The sequence below is a fragment of the Chrysemys picta genome, chromosome 1 (assembly GCF_011386835.1).
Source record: "Chrysemys picta bellii isolate R12L10 chromosome 1, ASM1138683v2, whole genome shotgun sequence".
Lineage (NCBI taxonomy): Eukaryota > Metazoa > Chordata > Testudines > Emydidae > Chrysemys > Chrysemys picta.
Window position 1 is genome coordinate 29,545,952 of NC_088791.1, and position 19,979 is coordinate 29,565,930.

General features: G+C 45.0%; 1 protein-coding gene across 4 annotated transcripts in view; it reads left to right on the forward strand.

Moving 5' to 3' along the window:
* The first annotated feature begins 877 nt into the window (after positions 1-877).
* The window catches only part of BCAP29 (B cell receptor associated protein 29), a 50,275-nt gene continuing 31,173 nt past the window's right edge, over positions 878-19,979 (forward strand). Inside the window, exons 1-6 of one of the 4 annotated variants that reach the window (XM_065562596.1) lie at positions 878-1,074; positions 1,705-1,812; positions 11,903-12,003; positions 12,503-12,653; positions 15,993-16,142; positions 17,482-17,617. In XM_065562596.1, coding sequence (XP_065418668.1) covers positions 1,721-1,812; positions 11,903-12,003; positions 12,503-12,653; positions 15,993-16,142; positions 17,482-17,617 — 630 coding nt within the window. In that variant the 5' untranslated portion in view covers positions 878-1,074; positions 1,705-1,720. Of the gene's footprint in view, positions 1,175-1,704; positions 1,813-11,902; positions 12,004-12,502; positions 12,654-15,992; positions 16,143-17,481; positions 17,618-19,979 lie in introns of all 4 variants that reach the window. The other 3 variants (XM_005292348.3, XM_065562731.1, XM_005292350.4) reach the window with 3 other exon arrangements.

The following is a 19,979-nucleotide window of genomic DNA, read 5'->3' on the forward strand; positions in this document are numbered from 1 at the left end:
GCCTATGTCTACGGTGCTGTGAACATGCTTTAATCATGCTCAGTGTTATTGTTCTGCCCCCATCCCATCCTCTGGAGTTCCTATGGGGTGGGGTCCTCCTGGAGGAGTCAATTTTGGAAGAGCCAGAGGTAAATAGGCTTGACAACTCTGACTGAAGCTATTCCGGAAGATCCCCTCCCCACCATGATATAATGCCATTTTCTTAAAATATCCTATTCAAAACTTCTGGATTGCTTTAAATAGTCACCAGGAAAACGATATCGATTCTGGGAGACTCCAGGCCAATCCTGGAGGGTTGGCAACCGTAGAGGTAAAGGTGGGAAGGGATCTATGATCCTGACTTGGGCATGCAGCAGCAGCGGCCTCTTTTGCCAGACCCAGCGACTACTGCTGTCGGTGGCCAGAGACAACAGGGGTCTGGAGGCGGGAGAAAAGCCAGAAGCTGCGGGAGGGCAGAGCCAGCAGGGACTTGGGAAGGTAACGAGGGCCAGTCACGGCAGGGGTAAGTTGGCTGCATGTACATGGGGGGGCAGGTTTCAGAGTAACAGCCGTGTTAGTCTGTATCCGCAAAAAGAAGAACAGGAATACTTGTGGCACCTTAGAGACTAACAAATTTATTAGAGCATAAGCTTTCGTGGACTACAGCCCACTTCTTCGGATGCATCCGAAGAAGTGGGCTGTAGTCCATGAAAGCTTATGCTCTAATAAATTTGTTAGTCTCTAAGGTGCCACAAGTACTCCTGTTCTTCTTTTTATGGGGGGGCAGAACTCTGTTGTGCTCCCGGCCCCTCCCAAAGCTCGCTCATTGGGCAGAAGGAGGCGCCTCCCCTTATGCATCGCTGCCCCCGACTCCCTCAGCCCTGGGGGCCCCGCCCGCAGTCCCGCCCCAGCCTCCCATTGGGCGGGGAGGCTGTGACCGAGCCCGGCTGCCCGCCTCAGGCGTCAGTCAGCGGGTGTGGAGGCCAAGGCGTCGCTAGTCAGCCCCGCCTCAGTCAGGCCCGGCCGCCTCACGCTCAGGGGGCTGGAGCAGGTTTCCGCGGCGGCCCCGAGGCGGGAGGGAGGATTTTGTTCCGTGTGAGTCAGTGAGAGCCTGACACCTCCTCGCCCCATGCCGGCCCCCCGCCCTGCCTCGGCCGCACATCCCAGCAGCCTGGGCAGGCCCCGCTTCCCCCGGGTGAGCCGAGCTCCATGCTCCGGAGCTTGCCCAGGCCGGTAGCGGCGGCGTTTCCTGGCGCTTGGCAGAGGCGTTGGCCTCCGCGCCGGGGAAGGGGTGGGGGGATCCCTGTGCAGTAGCGTTGTCTTGGGAACGGGGGGGGGGCGTCTCAGCCGACGCCCGAGATGAAGGAGCCGCCAGCAGGGCCCGGGCGTTATTCCCCCTCGTAGCGCGGCGCGCTGGGCGGCTGCCCGCAATACAGTGCCCTGGCGGGAGGGGAGGCTGTTCGTGCAGCCTCGAGGCCGCCCGAGCTCCTCAGAGGGGGAGGGGGAGGCTTGCGCGCCTTCTCGGCTAAGTTACTTAAAATCCTCGTCCTTTACCCAGTCACCCAACTTGAGGCCCCTCCCGGGGATGAGGGAGTGTTTGGGCCTTAAATATCCGATTTAACTTGAAATGGAGAAGCTTGGCTCAGCCTGAGCTCTGCTCATTGCGGGATTTATCCTGCGTGCCTCAAAGCCAACTTGCAGTGACTGCTCTGTCCTCCCCTGCAGGCCGTCTAGGGAGAAGATGACTTTTCAGTGGACAGCAGTTGCAACCTTTCTGTATACTGAAATAGGAGTGATTTTACTGCTCTGTGTACCGTTTATTTCTCCACTAAGGTAGGGATCCACTGTACACTAAATGGCCTTGTGTTAAGACATCTTATAAGGTTTTTATTTACATATTGCTGTTGTAACACACCTAACGTTGAGGTTCAGGTATATTTTCATTACCACATTTGGGGCTGGTTGAGAACTGAATTCAATAGGAGCTACTTGGTGCTTAACTAGGGTTACCAGCTGTCCCTGTTTTATAGGGACAGTCCCGATATTTGGGTAATTTTCTTCTATAGACACCTATTACCCCTCCACTCCCGTCCCAGTTTTTCACACTTGCTGTCTGGTCACCCTATGCTTAACACTCTTGAACATCAGGCTGCTTATTTAGGTGCCTAATCCCACACCAAGGAGCTTAACTTTAGGCATCTATTTTTGAAAATCATGGCCAGAACTGTGTTTTCCACACCAGTTGCTAATAATTATTTATTTCTAGTCATAATTCTAGTGTGCCCTCCTCTCTCACTCTCTGTTTCAATAAGAGGAAAGTCAGTCCATTTAATTTTATTTTCTGAATGCTCAGTTTAGAGGAAAATGTATGGGTTTTTTCATACTAAGTATCAGAGGGGTAGCTGTGTTAGTCTGGAACTGTAAAAAGCAACAGAGTCCTGTGGCACCTTCTAGACTAACAGACTTTTTGGAGCATAAGCTTTCGTGGGTGTTTCATCTGACGAAGTGGGTATTCACCCACAAAAGCTTATGCTCCAATATCTCTGTTAGTCTATAAGGTGCCACAGGACTCTGTTGCTTTTTTCATATTAAGTTATTAGTGGATAAATAGGCAGCAGCCTCTTTTCAGAGGAATCTGAAAAATCAGAGGTGAATCAGTAGCTATTTTCCTTGGTGCTACCTTGCACCAGGCATTGGGAATGGAAGGAAATATAAAGCACTCCTGCTTTTCAGTGTTGACTAGGTGCAATTTGTGAAGATTCTTCCAAAAGTAAAGAATTCTCCTGCTTGATGTATGGAATTTAACAGAGCAGTAAGAGAGGCACCTATAAGCTTATACGAGAACCAAAGAAATTGGTGTTAGTCCCAGAAACAGGCCAATATACAAGTGTTTTAAACCTATGGTAGACCTTACAAGTGGAAATGTTATGGGTTGGCATAAAATATATTTAGATTAATTTTTTTATTCTAATGTCAAATCAAATTTAGAATTGTCAAAATAAGATTAATTCTAGTGGCACCATTCATGCAATTAGAGTTGTGACATTTATTTTAGGATTTATAGCTAGTGTCCTAAATCCATATTTCTTCACAACTCCAAGAGCTGATTAAGGGCCTGTTCCAGAGTCCACTGAAGTCAATGGAAAGGCTCTCATTGGCTTCAGTCAGCTTTGGAGCAGGCCCTGAAGCAGAATCTATGAGAGTCAGGCCTCACAGATTACTCCCTGAGACAAAGCAGTGAAGTACGAGACAGAACAAATGGAAGCATGCTGGACAGGTGATTGGATTGCTGCTGACTGGCTGCCTAGTGGCTGGAGTGAGCCGAACTGTATAATTTGGCAGAAAGATCAAAGACTTGGGAGTTGGAGGGAAAAGGAATCTATTCTAGGGGGCTGGGAGGAAGAGTTTCTTTATAGGGATGTGAGGGGCTGGGCTAGTAGGGAAGAGTTTTTCTCTGAGCGAGGTGGAAGCTTGAGGCAGAAGTAAGAATCTTCCTTGAGGGGGTCTCCCAAAACTTTGATAGATCTGTGCCTCATTTAGCTTCCACCCACTCATGCACAACTTTAGATCTTGTTCAGTTTGGATTTACACTGTGTTCATTAGCCAGATAGGTGTTTCTCCTTTAGCATGGGTGGGTCCTGTGGCATCACGTCTGCCAACAGAAGTATTGTCATTACTGCCTGAGTTCTGGAAAACAACTGCATGTCCTGTGCTTGTTCTGATAATGGTACCATTTCAGACAGCTATATTTGTTTCTAAATATATTTGTCACCGATCACATTGTGTGAGTAGGCTTTTTAGCAGGTTGCAGGGTACCAGAGATGGAGATATTTGGGCACAAACCTTTGCTAGCAGGGAGGTTTGAGCCTTGGAAATATTGTGAAGGCAACATGCTCCACCTATGGGAAAAGAAGTGACTTTCATCATTCTGGCTCAGACAGGAACTGAATTCAATGTCTTTTGGGTAAGGCTTTGAGGATGAATGAAAGAAAAGAGGGATGTTTATCCTTAGGCTTGGAAGACTCTCTGAAGATAGTTTTATTTTCTCCTCTCTGAAACTTTTTGGAGGGGAAAAGGTCAAATTCATTGCTTAGGTGATTAAGAAACTGTCAGGTATAGAGTTGCCAGTACTATGCAGTGGTGGGAGGCCAGTGAGGAAGGGGTTAAAGAGATCCTGTGGGCACAGTCAGCCCAAAGCCAGTGCCCCTGTGAGGCCCCTCAAACCTGGAGAGGAGCTCCTTCAAAGGGAGGAGCCAAACACAGTACAGGATGGCACTCTTAGAGAAACACAATGGGAACACCGATCACCCAAACCCCTTGGAGCAGGGACTGCTTACCAGCAGAGCTGCTAAAGAGCTTCAGCTGCTTGGACCCTCTGGAGAGGTGGAGGGACCATCTTTACTTCTATCTATCTATCTATCTATCTATCTATCTATCTATCTATCTATCTTACATCAAATCACAGAGCATGCGGCCTGGGCCCCTAATGTACTCAAGGTTAGGAATCCAGCTCCCTTTGCAGAGATTGCTATTATGCCCAGAAGGAAGGGGAAGCTGCCTCCCTAAGGCTACATCTACACTACGGGGGGGGGGGGGGTCGATACGCAAATTCAGCTACGTGAATAGCGTAGCTGAATTCGACGTATCGCAGCTGACTTACCCCGCTGTAGGGACGGCGGCAAAATCGACCTCTGCGGCTTCCTGTCAACGGCGCTTACTCCCACCTCCGCTGGTGGAGTAAGAGCGTTGATTCGGGGATCGATTGTCACGTCCCGATGGGACGCGATAAATCGATCCCCGAGAGGTCGATGTCTACCCGCCGATTCAGGCGGGTAGTGTAGACCTAGCCTAAGACTAACAGCCAGAGGGCTCCACTTCACACTCCAAATAGGCAGTACATCAATGCCTACAGCCAGAGAAGGATGTCTGGGACAAGAGAGGTGCCCACCCTCACCCCAAAGGGATGTCTTAGAAATACAATCTATGACATGGTGGAGAATGTGGGCATTCACTTCCTAAATCTGACACAAGGGTAAACTGGGGGAGATTGAAAGCCCATGCACGTGAGAGATAGAGAACCCAAGCAGCATGGGTCCAGAGCAGTGGTGCAGGTGGTTGACGGAGAGCCAGCAACAACAGGCAACTCAGTAACAACAGCTCCTTCAGCAGTTATTGCAACAGTTGGGTGCCCAGCAACAGCTGCAGATGAGCCAACAACATCAGCTGCTATGAGAGATGGTGACTAAGCAGAAGACCTGCAACAAAACTTGGTACAATAGTGACTGATGGGGCAGCCGGGAGTCCAGCAGTTGGCTGTGAGCCCAGGGCCAGTGCTGCCACTGTTACATATGAAGTTGACTGAAATGGGTCCTGATGTCAAGAAAGATTCTGTGATGTCCACTTTAGAGCAGATGGCAGTGGCCTCCCAATGCCTCCAGAGCATTGGACCCTGCCCAGCACAGGCAGACTACCAAGAGCTTGACCCAGTGGCTGCACAGAATTATACACTGGTTAAGGCTGCCATGATGGACTTTTTCTATATTAGTGAAGAGAGAGACAGCTGCTGCTTCCAGTCAGAAACATATCTGCGGGGAGCATGGCCACAGGGGATGGCTCAGAAATTGAAGGGCCATTTGCTGGCGGTGGTTGCAGCCAGAGGAGCAAATTGGAGCTCAAGTGGATGAGTTAATACTGGTTGAGCAGTTCATATGAATAATCCCCACTGGGGGACTACCCAGGGTCTTTAACTGAGGTGAAGGAAAACTTGATGGCTGCTGAGGAACCTCCAGGGATTTGGGGGAAGGACATTCTGGGGCTAGAAAGCTGACCAGTCTGATGTGAAGCCCAGTCAGGAGATGTCCCTGATCAGCAGAAGATGTCAAGTATGCTCCCTTTCAGTTAAGATGACACCTCCTCACCCCAACTCTGAGCAATTCACAGCGACAGGCGAGGAGCGGACTGGAAAAACTTAACCAGGGCAGTTGGTCCTTGTCCCAGCTACTGAGACTAAGTACGGATTTAAATGCCAGACCCCTACAACAGGCAGGGTTGACTTTGATCAAGAGAATGAGCTCACACCATAGCATGCTAACCTGTTTCTTGTGTCGGCAGCTAGGAACCCAAGAGAATGCCCCCTTTTGGAGTAAGAGTATGCCGAGGTATGGACAGCAGAGAATAGCATAGAAGTAAGGACCCACCAAAATAACGGATCAGGAGGACAAAAGTGAAAGGTCTGTTGGACTCAGGATGAGGCCAGAACTTGGTACAGATTCCCTTAGTCTCACCTGGAGTCCCTTTTACCCCAACCATCTTCCTCCAGTGCATATATGGGGATGTGACGGCCTACTCCAGAAGACTATGGGTCGACATACGGATACCCTCCCGGTGGCTATATCCTCAACGCTGGTCTGCCACTGGCTGGGATTGGTGGTACTTTCGAGAAATTATCCACAAGATAGGAAAACCAGAGACCGCAACCACTGACACAGTCTCAACACCTGGGATTGGTTCTGGACTGGTAGGGCTAGTTGAGTTAAGAGAAGCAGAGGATCTCTAGGAGAGGAGTTTGAAGCCCACTGGACACCCATCCAGGATGCAAACAGGCAGTAGCCAGTGGATGACTGTTGCGAGAATTGGAAGCCCTGACTCGTGATGCAGATTTAGTCTGTGAATGGGGGACAGGGGGAATCCTACAATGAGTAGGGCTTATGATCAAATTCCTGCTATGAATGATGAAATTTTGATGTCCGAGGCAGTGGTCCCATTTCATAATCTGTGAAGTATGCCTCTAGCAAGTTGAATGCAATAAACAGACTGAGGAGGTAAAGACCCAGTTATTGGTACCTCCGTTATACAACCGGGCACTCCTACAGCTAGCTCATGACATCCTATCTGCTGGGCAGTTTGGACAAGGTTTTCTCCCGGTCTCTGTATTGACTCATTCCTGCTGGACCAGTGACCACCATTAGCTCAGAGAATACTGGGCCTCTTGTCCATAGTACCAATTAACTACCCCAAAGAGCATCACAAAGGCCCCTTTGATCTCATTCCCCCGATCAAAACTCCCTTAAGGCAAATCAAGACTGATATTGTAGACCTCCTAGAGAAAAGTGTGGTGGGATATGAACACTTGCTTGTGATCCTGGCCATCCCCACTAGACTACACAAAGGCAACAGCAGTTGCCATGGAACTTTGAGCAAGGATCCCCCCCCAAAATACTGACCAATCAAGGGACCAACTTCACATCCCAGTTAATGCAGGAGTTATGCTCCTTATTGAAGATCAAGTCTCCAAAGACTTATGTCTGCCATCAACAAACAGATGGATTAGTTGAGAGATTCAACAAAATCCTTAAAGTGATGCTAAAAAACAATTTCTATCCTCTGATCCCAAGCATTGGGATCAATTACTTCCTCCCTTCTTGTTTGTCATAAGGGAGGTAACTGCAAGGTTCCACTGCATTCTCTCCCTTTGATCTGTTTATATGGGTGACAGCCTCGAGGAATATTAGACCTTCTATATGAGGGCTGGGAACAGCATGGCCAGATGCTATGGCCCAGTATGTTCTCCATGTCAGGGATTGCCTAGAGTCTGGGAGTTTTTGCTTGTGAAAACCTGTCGGGGGGGAGACGGGAGCTTGCAAGAACAAACATAACCAGGGTGCATGCCTACTGACCTTCCAACCTGGATAATGAGTACTTTTGCTACTCCTTAGTATGGAATCCATAGTGCTAGCCAGATGGCAAGTGCCTTTTGAAGTGGTTTTTCAGTTGACCTTGTGGACAACAAAGTCTGCCTGCCTGGCAGGAGGGGGAAAAAAAACAGTATTTCCCATGTGAACCTGTGGAAGCCTTGGAAAACCAGGGAAGGGATGTTTAACTCTTCTCACCTACCAGAACCCAAACTGGGGTTTCAAACACCCATTCACCAAGAGCCTGCACAAGTACAGATGGGTGCCAGTCTCCTAAACAAAGAGCCTGGGTTTTACATCTCGGTGAGGCCTTCTGCAATGTATTCTCCACTGCACCCAGATGGAATTGACTAATACACCACCATATCAAGACAACATACCCTATGCCACAAGTGGATGAGCTGTAGCAACATTTAGGAGCTCCCAAATACCTCACTACAGCAGATTTTACAAAAGGCAGATCCTCTTCCCTGCTGAATCACAAGAAAAAACGGCCTTCTTGATACCCTTCAAGGTCTTCCACTTCCTGACAGTGCTTTTTGGCTTGCATGGAGCAGCCGCAACATTTAATGGACAAGGTTCTCAGACCTCATCAGCAGTATGTCATTGCATTTGGACAATATTTATAGCAACAACTGAGACGATCATGTGCAGCAAGTACGAGCTGTTTTTCAGTTGCTGGCTGAGGGGGGAGGGCTCACGGCCAATCTGGCCAATCAAGAAGTTAGTTACTTGGGTTATAATGAGGGAGGAAGCCAACCTGAGCCACTGATTATCATAGTGCAGGTATTGTCAGCATATCCCGTTCTCTAAACAAAGAAAGAGGTAAGATGCTTTCTTGAACTAGCTGGGTGATTTGTCCCTGGCTTTTACCACTATCAGGGGGCCCCTCTGATGAACCTAATAAAAGGCGGTAGTCCAAAGAAAGTCCACCAGAAGGACAACGGTTAAAAGACTTTTAACACCCTGAAAAAACAGTTGTTCCGAGGGCCAGTCCTCTTCACTCCTTATTTTTCACAGGAATTCATTTTACAGTTGACTCCTCAGGTTTAGGCCTGTCACAGGAGAGAGCAGCTAAAATACTTGTTGCCTGGACCCTGTGGAAGGATGGAGAGGCCATCTTTGCTTTTATTTTTATTTTATTTTTTTAAAGTGCAGGACCCTCAGCCTGGGCCCCTGAGGCACTTAGGAGGTTAGGAACCTAGCCCCCTTCGCAGAGACTTTTTGCCTTTTGAAAAAACAGTCGGGTGAACCCAGACTGTCTTGTGACTTGCAGGATTATTTTGTTTACCTCTTTTGTTTTGGACTGCTATTATGCCCAGAAGCAGAGGGAGGGAGAGCTTCCTCCTTAAGACTTACAGCCAGAGGGTTGCACCGCACACTCCAAACTGGTATTACAGCAATGTCTACAGCCAGTTAAGGATGTCTGGGATGAGAGAGAGGCCATCCTCATCCCAAAGGGATGTCCTAACAACCTATGGCGTATGCATTAAAATGGTTGCCGGTATGTACCACCAGTCCTGGACTTCTTCTCTCCCACCTCTGCCCGAGAGTCTAATAGGTCTGAGACATAGCAGCCTATGGAGAATTTCAGCCCAAATAAATTTAGGAAAGCTATGCATAACTGAAAAAGGTATTCTGAAAGTTAAACTAAACTATAGTGATAATCTGTAGAAGAAAGCTGCTGTATGGATGTCATTACAGGTTGAATAAGAATATCTGGTTTTATGATGTATGCAGATATTCAGTGTGAATTACAATGAAAACATTAAACCCAGTTTCATTTATGCTGTAACTAGGATTTCAATTGTCTTCAGTTGATGAATAATTCATTAACCCACAATACTACTAGGTCCCAGTATTCATTCAAATGTTAAACATGATGCTTGATGATATACTCTGGCTCATTTGTGCCATAATAATGGGATATATTGGGCTCTTCTAGTGTCCAGTTTATTTTGTGCTAGCTCTGAAGTTGATTTACAGCATTCAGGTCTCTTAAAATGTTATTCTGAAAGAACAAAATCCTTTTGATTTAAATTACATGTTTAATTATCTTGTTAACAAAACTGTCATAGTAATCTTGCTGGATCAAAGACTACATTTAGCACTTGTGACAATACCTTAAGGCAAGTTTCAGTGGCTTTCAAGTTGTAGCACTTTCAAGCGAAGCACTTCTAGATGGTCTTGTGAGCTGAGTCTGTCACAGCAGTTAAAGCAGGTACAGTTGAAGCAAGGAAGTGGTCCTATTGTTCTTGAAAGTTTCAGTTACTCAGGCCTTGTCTACACTGGCACTTTACAGCGCTGCAACTTTTTTGCTCAGAGCTGAGCACTGCAAGTTTCAGCGCTGTAAAGTGCCAGTGTAGACAGTGCACCAGTGCCGGGAGCTGCGCTCCCAGTGCTGGTAGCTACTCCCCTCGTGGAGGTGTTTTTTTGTTTTGTTTTTTACAGCGCTGGGAGAGCTCACTGCTTTAACATTGCTAGTGAAGACATGCCCTCACTTGTCTGTTCAAGCAGCGCTCCTGTGTGACTGTGCTTATTTGGGTTAATGGACAGATATTAAAATTCTGATAATAAGCAAAACTTCCTGTCTGGTGAGTATATTAAAAATACCAAAATACAAATATCTGGACAGATGGAACCACTCTGCCAAGTGACCCATAACAGAGGAATTGCCATATTGGATCAGATCAGTGGTCCATCTCATCCAATTCTTGTCCCACCAGTGGTCAGTACCAGCTGCTTTTGAGGAATCAAATGTCTGGAATGACCTGACTGGTCATAGAAGTTTCTTCCTAATAAATCATAGAATATCAGGGTTGGAAGGGACCTCAGGAGATCATCTAGTCCAACCCCCTGCTCAAATCATAGGATTCTATGATTCTCTCCTTTAAGAACCACAAATCTGCCTTAAATCAATTGTTTTAAATTAGCACAACTTCTGAGCATCTTCTGCATATAATGGAAATTTGTTATATTTATATGATATTTATTTGGATAATATTGCACACAATTTTTTTAATCCTTCATCTGAGGATTGATGAAGAGACTTCCCATTACTTTCAACAGGATTTGGATCAAGTCCTTAGTAAGCTGCAAACCAACAGAACACACACAACCTAACAAAATACAAATTTTAAAAATATTTGTGGATCATAATTATTTTTTGATGAAACCCTTCTGGCTCAAATATTGAATAATTCTCAGATGATAAACCACTAGTAGATTTGGGCCAAATAATGTAGTAATGTAAATTGGGGCATAGCTCCCTTGAAATCAGAGCTATGCCAGTTTACACCAGCAGAAAATAGGGTCTTCTGTCTTCCAGTTTCTCTCTTACTGGTTTGCAGTTCATTTAAACATTCCAGACTTCTTCTGTTGTACTTTTTGTTTTGCAAATCTGAAGTTTTTGCAGATCTATCCATTAATGTCGAATGACTAAATAAAACAAAGCAATGACATTCATCATCCAAGACCACTGTTTTTTGTTTTTGTTTTTGCGGGGGGGTTCCATTTTCTGGAGACTGGCTTCCATAGTGTGTATATCTTTACTCTTGATCAGAGATGTTAACTCCCTCCCCTAAAATGTAAACCCAAGAGTAGGATACATCTCTTCATTTTTAAGGAAGAACACGGTGCCCAGTATAGTAGGGAATTGCTCAATGAGGTGGGGAGCTTTTTTTTTTTTTTTTCATTGTTAAAAGATATGCCCTCTGGAAAGGAATCACTCTGGCATAGTGAGTTACAGCCACTATTTTTTGTCAGTTTACTTCATTTTAATGTGAAGATTTTATGATTTACAGATAGTCTTTTCAAGTGAGTTAGGAAAAAGCTATTTGCAGGTAGCTAAAAATTAAATGGCACACTATGGATTATGCATTTTCCCCTGAAGTTCTCTATTCTGTAATGGGTGTAGCGCATACAAGTAATAAAGCTAAGTTTATAGGCAAAAGAATGTACAGTTGGAAAATAGCTAGTATTGTGACAGATTTTTTTTCAATATGAATAAACACAGTTTGTCTAACATTTTCTATTTTGGTTGAAGAGAAGTTAAATTGGCTTGTAAGCAAAGTTGTAGTTAGCTTAACACTATTAAATTATATTGCAGTTGAAAGAGTTGTTACTAGATCTTGACTGGTTATTATGAATTAAAAGTATTGACAAACTCTTGTGTAAGGTGGTTATCTTCTAATGTTCAATGTTTGGGTGATTAACACAATGTTATTTTACAGATGGCAGAAGATCTTTATGATTCCACTATGGAATAAAATAGCAAATTATTGGAATAAGGCATTCCTAACAATAATCGTTCTACTGATTGTTTTGTTTCTTGGTAAGTAGTAAATCTTTCTTCTTGTGTGTTGAAAATTGCTTAAAGGGTACACGGGGTCCATGGGCAATAGATAAACAGGAAGAGTACGAACTTAACGTGACTAGAAACATTTTTGATATTCTTTAAATTTCAGTTCAAACACTCTTTTGGAGTGATAAGGTTTGTGGAATGATTTTTTTGCCTTGATCCAGTTCCTAATGGGTAGGTACATATGTCAAAAGACACCATCATAGCTGGCACTATTGTATCTAGACAGAGGACAGTGATATAGCATGGTGACCGAACTACCTAATCACTCCAGAATGATTCCTTCAGGTGGGTCAGGCACATTTCAAGGGCCGTTGAAGTTGGTACTGCCACTACAGGGATTTGCCCGTTCTGTGGACTGAGGAGAAAGCATATATTTCTAGAGTTCTCAGTCTTATATAGTAGCCTAATACACTGTGCCACACACACATTGGAAAAAAAAAGACAAAACAATTTTTGTTTTTGTTTTCAGATGCTATTAGAGAAGTGAAGAAATACTCAACTGCACAAGGGACTGAAAAGGCTGCAAATATCAACCCCAATGCCTATGATCATATTCAGATGAAACTTTTTAGGTCACAAAGAAACCTTTACATCTCAGGATTCTCCCTGTTTCTCTGGCTGTAAGTGTAAAATTTGCTATTCCAATTTGTGGACAGTGTCTCTCATACAATAAATACTGTACAAGGCAGTAACAAAAAGATCAGAAAGCTGGATGGACAAATTTATAAGAAAAGGTTGGAAGAGCTAAATATGGATAGCTTGGCTAAGATAGTATAAATGCTAAAGGGATTACTGAATGTAATGTACACAGCTACAACTAGAAAAGGAAAATTTGGTGTGACTGTTAGGAGAAACATCTCAGTCAGGAGGTTATTTGGCAGCAGGTGTTTCTATGGGGAAGTTGTAGGAGCCCAATTTTGAGACTTTAAATCTATACTAGATAGGATAATAGAAAATGTATTTTAGGGAACAAACTTGGACTTGCAGTGAGATGGGACTAGATAATCTAGTTTTTTCATCTCCGACTTCTATAACTGTTGATTTCCTTCTTGGAATTTGTCCGTTAAGAGTATTTTTTTAACTGCAGATTTGCAGTAAATAAGTTACAGCACCATTAAAATAATCCTAGTAGCGAGCATGTTGGTATTGAGAACCTAGGCTCAAATCTAACTTGACTGTTTCACTGAAGCTCAGCAAGAGCGTGGATCCTTAAGAGCAATATTCCCAGCCTCCACAGCATATGCTTGGCTATTGAGCACTTTTTGAGAGATGGCTAATCACTATATCCTTTTCAGCAGGTTTAAGTGATTATGCAACTAATAACAGATCAGTGTAAATTTCTAAGTGAATGTTTGTGTTAACAAAGTAGCTAGCCCATTTATGTTAAGGAAAGATGGGCAGAGCCTACCTAGAATTAAAGACCCACCCACTCAATCAAGGGAGGGGGCCATAGGACCAAGGATCAACTAATTTCATGGGACAAATAATGAAAAGAGCAGGAGTGCGTGTCCTTGGTTTAAAACAAAGGCAACAGTTGGGGACATTGAGTAGTGAATCCTCTACTCAGTGCCCACTGCTCAATAAAGCAGTCAAAGGAGTTGGCGTATGCCACCGAGAGGAACTCTGCCCAAATACCTGAGACAAATAGGTACCAAAAGTAGGCATCACAGTTACAGAGAACCTCTTTGTCAAGTTGCTTCTTCCTGGACTGATGTATGTCTCTTGGCCAGTGCCAGTAGGAGGTTGACTAAAAGGTCCTGTTACATCATTGGGTCATAGACTTGGGAATTAATAAAGGAAAAGATGTGGAGAAAGGTGCAGCCAGAATCTCAGCAGGAGGTTGTGGAGGAGCCAGAAAAGAGGCTGCAACCTGGTACTGCGGAAGTAGGCATGCTCTAGGGTCTCGCTGGGGACAAATATTGGGTTCCGTGAACTGTGCCAGCAGAATGCCTGTGCTCACTGCTCCATGGAGGAGCCCCCAGATTATGTCCTCAGTGGATCATGGAATCAAGGTGGAATAAAAGCTGCTGCAGTGGGAACCTCACCCTCTGCAGGGGGTAAAAGATCTGACCACATTGTATCGGGGTGAGACATGATGGTGAGGAAGTGGATGGTGTGGAGCATAAGCTGTTCTCGAGGCACTGTTCAGAGGTGGATTGCCTGGATATCATTCAGCCTACTCAAGTGGGGCATGGAGGTGAGGGAGAGGCCCAATTTTTGAGGTCTGAACAGTCCTGGGATAGTGATGGGCATGGAGAACCTTCTCACAGCACCCATTTGAGATAAGCAAGAGAGGCAGGAGGCAAAGCAGCCTTCACCTCCTGAAGCATCTACAGGACACAAGGGATGGACAGCCCCATGCACTGGGCAAGCACCGTTGGATCCACCAGTCCCACCGACCACATTCCAGGAAGTCTGATTCTGATGACATTAGTCAAGCTGGTCCTCCAGTGCACCGGGGGAGCCATATTAACCTATGCATGAATATGAGAGTTGTGCAGCAGGGGCTTGAGGAAGAGCTTGCCTCTTCTCCCTCCCCCCTGCCCCCATCTCCACAGCGGCCACAATGCACTTCTTTGCAGAGCTTCCGGGTCCGGAGAAGATCCTGGTAAAAAGACCAGTACCTCAGAGAGATCTTGGGTGAGAGACCCTCCCCCAAGGTGGTTATGAAAGCTTCCACAATTGTTGCTAGATTGAAATATTTTCTTTTTAAATGAAAACTCTTATTTTAACCTGTAGAACAGATATAACACAAGTCACAATAGCACAGTCTCATTCCCCCGTCTTGCTTCTACCCTGCCTTTGAGGGACCACATCTAAGGATGAAAGGATGGTTAATTGTCCATGATTCAGTCCTTGGCCTCTGTACTAAGCCCTGGGCCCCAGTAGGCACCTACTGCGGGGGTGAAAGCCTGAGACACCCTTCCCTATTCAGCAGAAGCCAGGGGCAATGCGTGGAGAGGGGCACATAGTCACGTGGTCCCCAGATTTTTGCCAGGGCTTGCTGGACCTGCTTGGTCACCTGGTGCCGCCAGGCCCCCTCCCTGCATTGCAGCTGCTGGAGCTGGCAAACGGGGAGCTGCATCCGTGGGGAGAAGCAGCAGAGAACTGCAGGGAGAGCCATTGCATTTGCTGCTCTCCCCCCCCACGGAGCTAAAGCAGCGATCCCTCCCAGTAGCTCCCAGAAAAAAGCATAATGGGGGAATCACATGCTCTATTATTCGCAGTCTGAGCAATTTGAAATGAAAACTGCCACTGTCTCCCCTAGGTAACCTTAGCTGATATCACCCTCCTGAGGGTAGTAGAGGCGGCAAGGGAACAGATGCTGCAATGATGCCAGCAGAATTAATATTGGAGTGGTGTGGGAAACTGTCCTACTATGGTGGAAGAAATAAGGCAGCCCTCCCCAGAAACCTTCTGCAACAGATTGCAGAGTACCTCCATGAAACTTTCCTGGAGATCTCTATGGAGGATTCCCAGGCCATTCCTCTGCACATAAACCGTTTTTTCCATGGGGCTCCCTCTGCCTAGCTGGTGCAGCCACTGAGAAGCAGATAGTCACCGTACCTCATCATTTAAAAAAAAAAAATTAAACAGTATAAGAACATGACCCCAAAATATTAGTTGGAGTTGTATACTCACCAGAGATGCCTTTCCCGGCATCAAACTTGGCCACAATGCTGTTCTGAGACTGGCTGGATTGTTCCTGGGTTTCAAACAGCTCCTGGCTCTCTGGGAGAATGGATCCCCTGCTCACTTGTCTCCCATTCTCCTTTTCCTTATCCTAGTCCAAGACCACCTCAGTGTTGCCTGTGGTGGCCCGGGACTCCGACTCCTCAGGTATCTATGCTGCTCTTTGGGGTTGTGGGGTCGTCGCTGGGAATCACATGTAGCTCGTTGTAGAAGTGGCATGTCTGTGCTGCAAAACCAGAATGACTGGTCCCCTATGCCACGTGCAGTCTTTTCGTAGGTGTCTACATTTCTACGGCTGGATCAGAGCTGTACCTGTACAGACTCTTCTTCACACAGACCAATAAGATCCACCACCTCCTGTGTACTCCGGGCTGGAGCGTGTTTGGGACATTGAATCTCCATGATCCACTTGGCTGGTGAGCTCTTCACGCTGAACAGACAGGAAATGGAATTCTAAAGTTCTTGGTGCTTTAACAGGAGAGGTGCTGTTTCTTGTGTACCTGGCTATTGAGCAACAAAGTTGAAAACATTCACCAGAGCAGTCACAGTTGAGTATTGTGGGATACCTCCTGGAGGCCAATAAAGTGGACATAAGCAAGGCACTGTCTACGCTGCCTCTTCGACCTAATAACATTGATTTAAGCACTATGCCTCCTGCGGAGATGGAGTAGTTAAGTCAATGTAGCAGGCGAGTTACATCAGTAGAATGGACGTGGTAGTGTAGACACAAACTTAATTAGATCAATGTAAGCTGTCTTCAGTCGACCTAACTGTGTAGTGTAGACCAGGCCTAGAAGGTTAACAGGTCTGTTAATGCTTCTCCCCAGAACAAGGATGAGGCAACCACTTGGATTTGTGAATCCAGGCAGCCATCTTACAAAAATAATTTTCGCTCACTGCTGCCTTGGGCTTTAACTGAACCAGTAACGTATTGCCGAAAGGCTCTGGTAATGTAAGGAGAGAAAGATGCATCAAAATGAAGTGGAAGTTTGTGTGTGTTCAGAATAAAGAGGATCTTTGAGAACCTGAATTATACCACTTGGACTCAAGTGTTCTCTTGAAGCATTGGTAGGGAGGTGAAATTGGTGTGTGTTCCTAGTCAGAATTATGGGGAGCTGTCATATTTGGATATCTTGGGAGTAATCATCGCTATAAAATGAAAAACTCTCAGACTTTGTCACACTTTTGTGTACGTGTGTTTTTGTATTTTATTACTTGTTAATACAAAACAAATGTTTTAGATCCAAATTCATCAATAGAATGCATAGAAAGTAATATGCAAAAATTACAAATACATTTTAAAATGAAATTGAAAAGTGCTTTTACCCTTGCCTCCTACAAAGGTTCTTATACCATGTTTATTGCCATAATATCTTAGCACCTGAATCTTGAGTTCATGGTTCTGTTTCTCCTATGACATTAAATAACAGTACAAGCACCTTCAACCTTGTAAGCAATGGAGGTCCCTCCCCCACTTTTTAAATATGTGTAATGTTATCCTTTGGAACAGGTGACACTCAGAACTGGAATTCAGGTCCTGAAAGGTTTTTTCACTTTTCAAGTTCTAATTTTAACTATTTGTCAACATTAAGCTTATGCATGTGTCCTATTAATTTAAGATCCTAAATAGTCTCTCTTAAATGTATTTATAGAAGTATTTTGTTCACCTTTACATCTAAAATAAATCTTAACAGAAAGCAAAGAATCCTATTAGAAAAAGTAATAATGCTTAAATTCTCACTGTTTCTTCCTCAGTGTACTGAGACGTACTGTCACCCTTATTACTCAGTTGGCAAAAGAGTTGGGAATTCAGGTAGCTATGGAAATTCAAGTAGCAAATACTAATGAAGCTGCCAGAAAATACATGGAGGAGAATGAAAAGTTGCAACAGGTATTTTGATTGCCTTTTTAATTATCTTTTTAAAAGGAAATAATTACAGCAAAAACTGTCTGAGCTGTAAGACCCATTGGGTATGTCTACACTGCAATTAGACACCCATGGCTGGCCCATGCCAACTGACTCATGCTCGTGGGGCTCAGCCTAAGGGGTTACAGTCCTAAAGCCCAGACTCCAGCCCGAGCCCTAAAGTTTACACTGCAGTTAAGTAGCCTCTTAGGGCTCCTCTCAGTTGTGGAGCTGCTTTTTGGGTGGGTTGACCTAACATGAAAACCATTCTTCTGCATAGTTCAGCCCACTACCTACCCATCATTTGTATGGCTCGGTCATATGATGCCAAAATATTAACAAGGATTCTTTGTCTCAAAAACTTTCCATCTCAGTCAGTGATGCGTTCCCTGGGTAAGTGCTCTCTCCTTAGTCTCCACAGGCTTGTGTAGGGGTTCAGAGCATGTTTGTGCCTCCTCTGGCTGTTAGTAAAATGTCTGAGCAGAGAAAGTGCTCCAGACTCCCTTGCAACTTTGATACCAGCAGGAGGGGGTGGGCTGCATAGGTTTCAAGATTTCCATTCAGTTTACAGCAGTTGTTTGACCCTACCACCATGATTGCCACCTCATGCTTCTAGAACGGTGGGCCCCAAATTGTGGGGCATGCCCCACAAGGAGGACACAGATGAATGTTCGGGGTGGGGGGCAAACAGTGAGGCCCAGGCCAGCCCCCATGTGTGCCAGGGAGGGATCACCATGCTTTCAGCCCCACTCTGCCTTCAGGCGCAGTTCCGCCCATAGACCATCTCTGCCCTCATTCCCTCTCCGTCCCCAGGCCAGCTCCATCTCAAGCCCCAGCTCCTACCCCATCTCCAGTTCTGCCCCCAACTCTGCTTTCAGCCCAAGTTCTGCTGCTGAGGAAGCCTTAGCTGGGCTGTAATGGAAGGGGGCATGGATGGATGCCCTTACTGGTAAGCGGGGGGTACAACTGTAAGAGTTTGCGCACCACTGTTGTCGAACAACGTGCAAGGGGGGATATGCAGGAACTATGAGTTTCATCCCCTATGATTTTAATTTTAAAAAAATCTAATTACTGTGATTCTATAGGATATCATAGGTTCAACTGAATTGGAATGCATGGAAGATCTCCAAGGAACAATTTAAGGCTATAGGAAATGGTGTAGATGATTCAGTAGATGGCATTATTTCCTGTCAGTATTGAGCTAGTGGTAGAGGGACTATTATGTTGATGGAAGTGACATGTTTCACAAAAATAGAGAACGGAGGTCCTCACCACTTGTGATCATGAAAGGAGTATTTGGACCTTTACTGGTAACAGAACCTCTACTCTTAATCTGGCCAAATTCCAATTTAGACAGTTACATTCTCTCTACTTAAATTTCTTCCATGGTTGAATTTGACTAAATTTGTATGGGTGTTTTAGTGATTTTTTTTTTTAAACTACTATGCGTTGTGGTGTTACACCAAATGTATATATCGCCCCAGAGGTGGTTGTATTTTAGTAGTGGCTGATGTGATTGATCTCTCTAGTTCGCATGTCTTTCTGCACAGGATTTTTGAAACACACATTTATATAGCACTCTTCTTGAAAGCTGTTGTTCACTGATAAGAACAGCCATACTGGGTCAGATCAAAGTATCCTCTGGTCCATCAAGCCCAGTATCCCGTCTTTCAGCAGTGGCCAGTTCCAGGTGCCCCAGATGGATTAAACAGAACAGGTAATCATCAAGTGATCCATCCTCTGTCGCCCATTTCCAGATTCTGGCAAACGGAGGCTACGGACACCATCCCTGCCCAATAGCCGTTGATGGACCTATCCTACATGAACTTATCGAGTACTTTTTTTTAAACCCTGTTCTAGTCTTGGCCTTCACAACATCCTTTGGCAAGGAGTTCCACAGGTTGACTGCCTTGTGTGGAAAAAAGTATTTCCTTTTGTTTGTTTTAAATCTGCTGCCTATTAATTTCATTTGGTGACCCCTAGTTCTTGTGTTATATGAGAGAGTAAATAACACTTCCTTATTTACTTTCTCCACACCAGTCATGATTTTATAGACCTCTATCATATCCCTCCTTAGTTCACTCTTTTCCAAGCTGAAAAGTCTGAGTTTTCTTAATCTCTCTTTATATGGCAGCCATTCCATACCCCTAATAACTTTTGATGCCCTTTTCTGAACCTTTTCCAATTCCAATATATCTTTTTTTGAGATGGGGCGACTACATCTGCATGCAGTATTCAAGTTGTGGGTGTACCATGGATTTATATAGGGGCAATATGATATTTTCTATCTTATTATCGATTCCTTTCTTAATGATTTCCAACATTGTGTTAACTTTTTTTACTACCG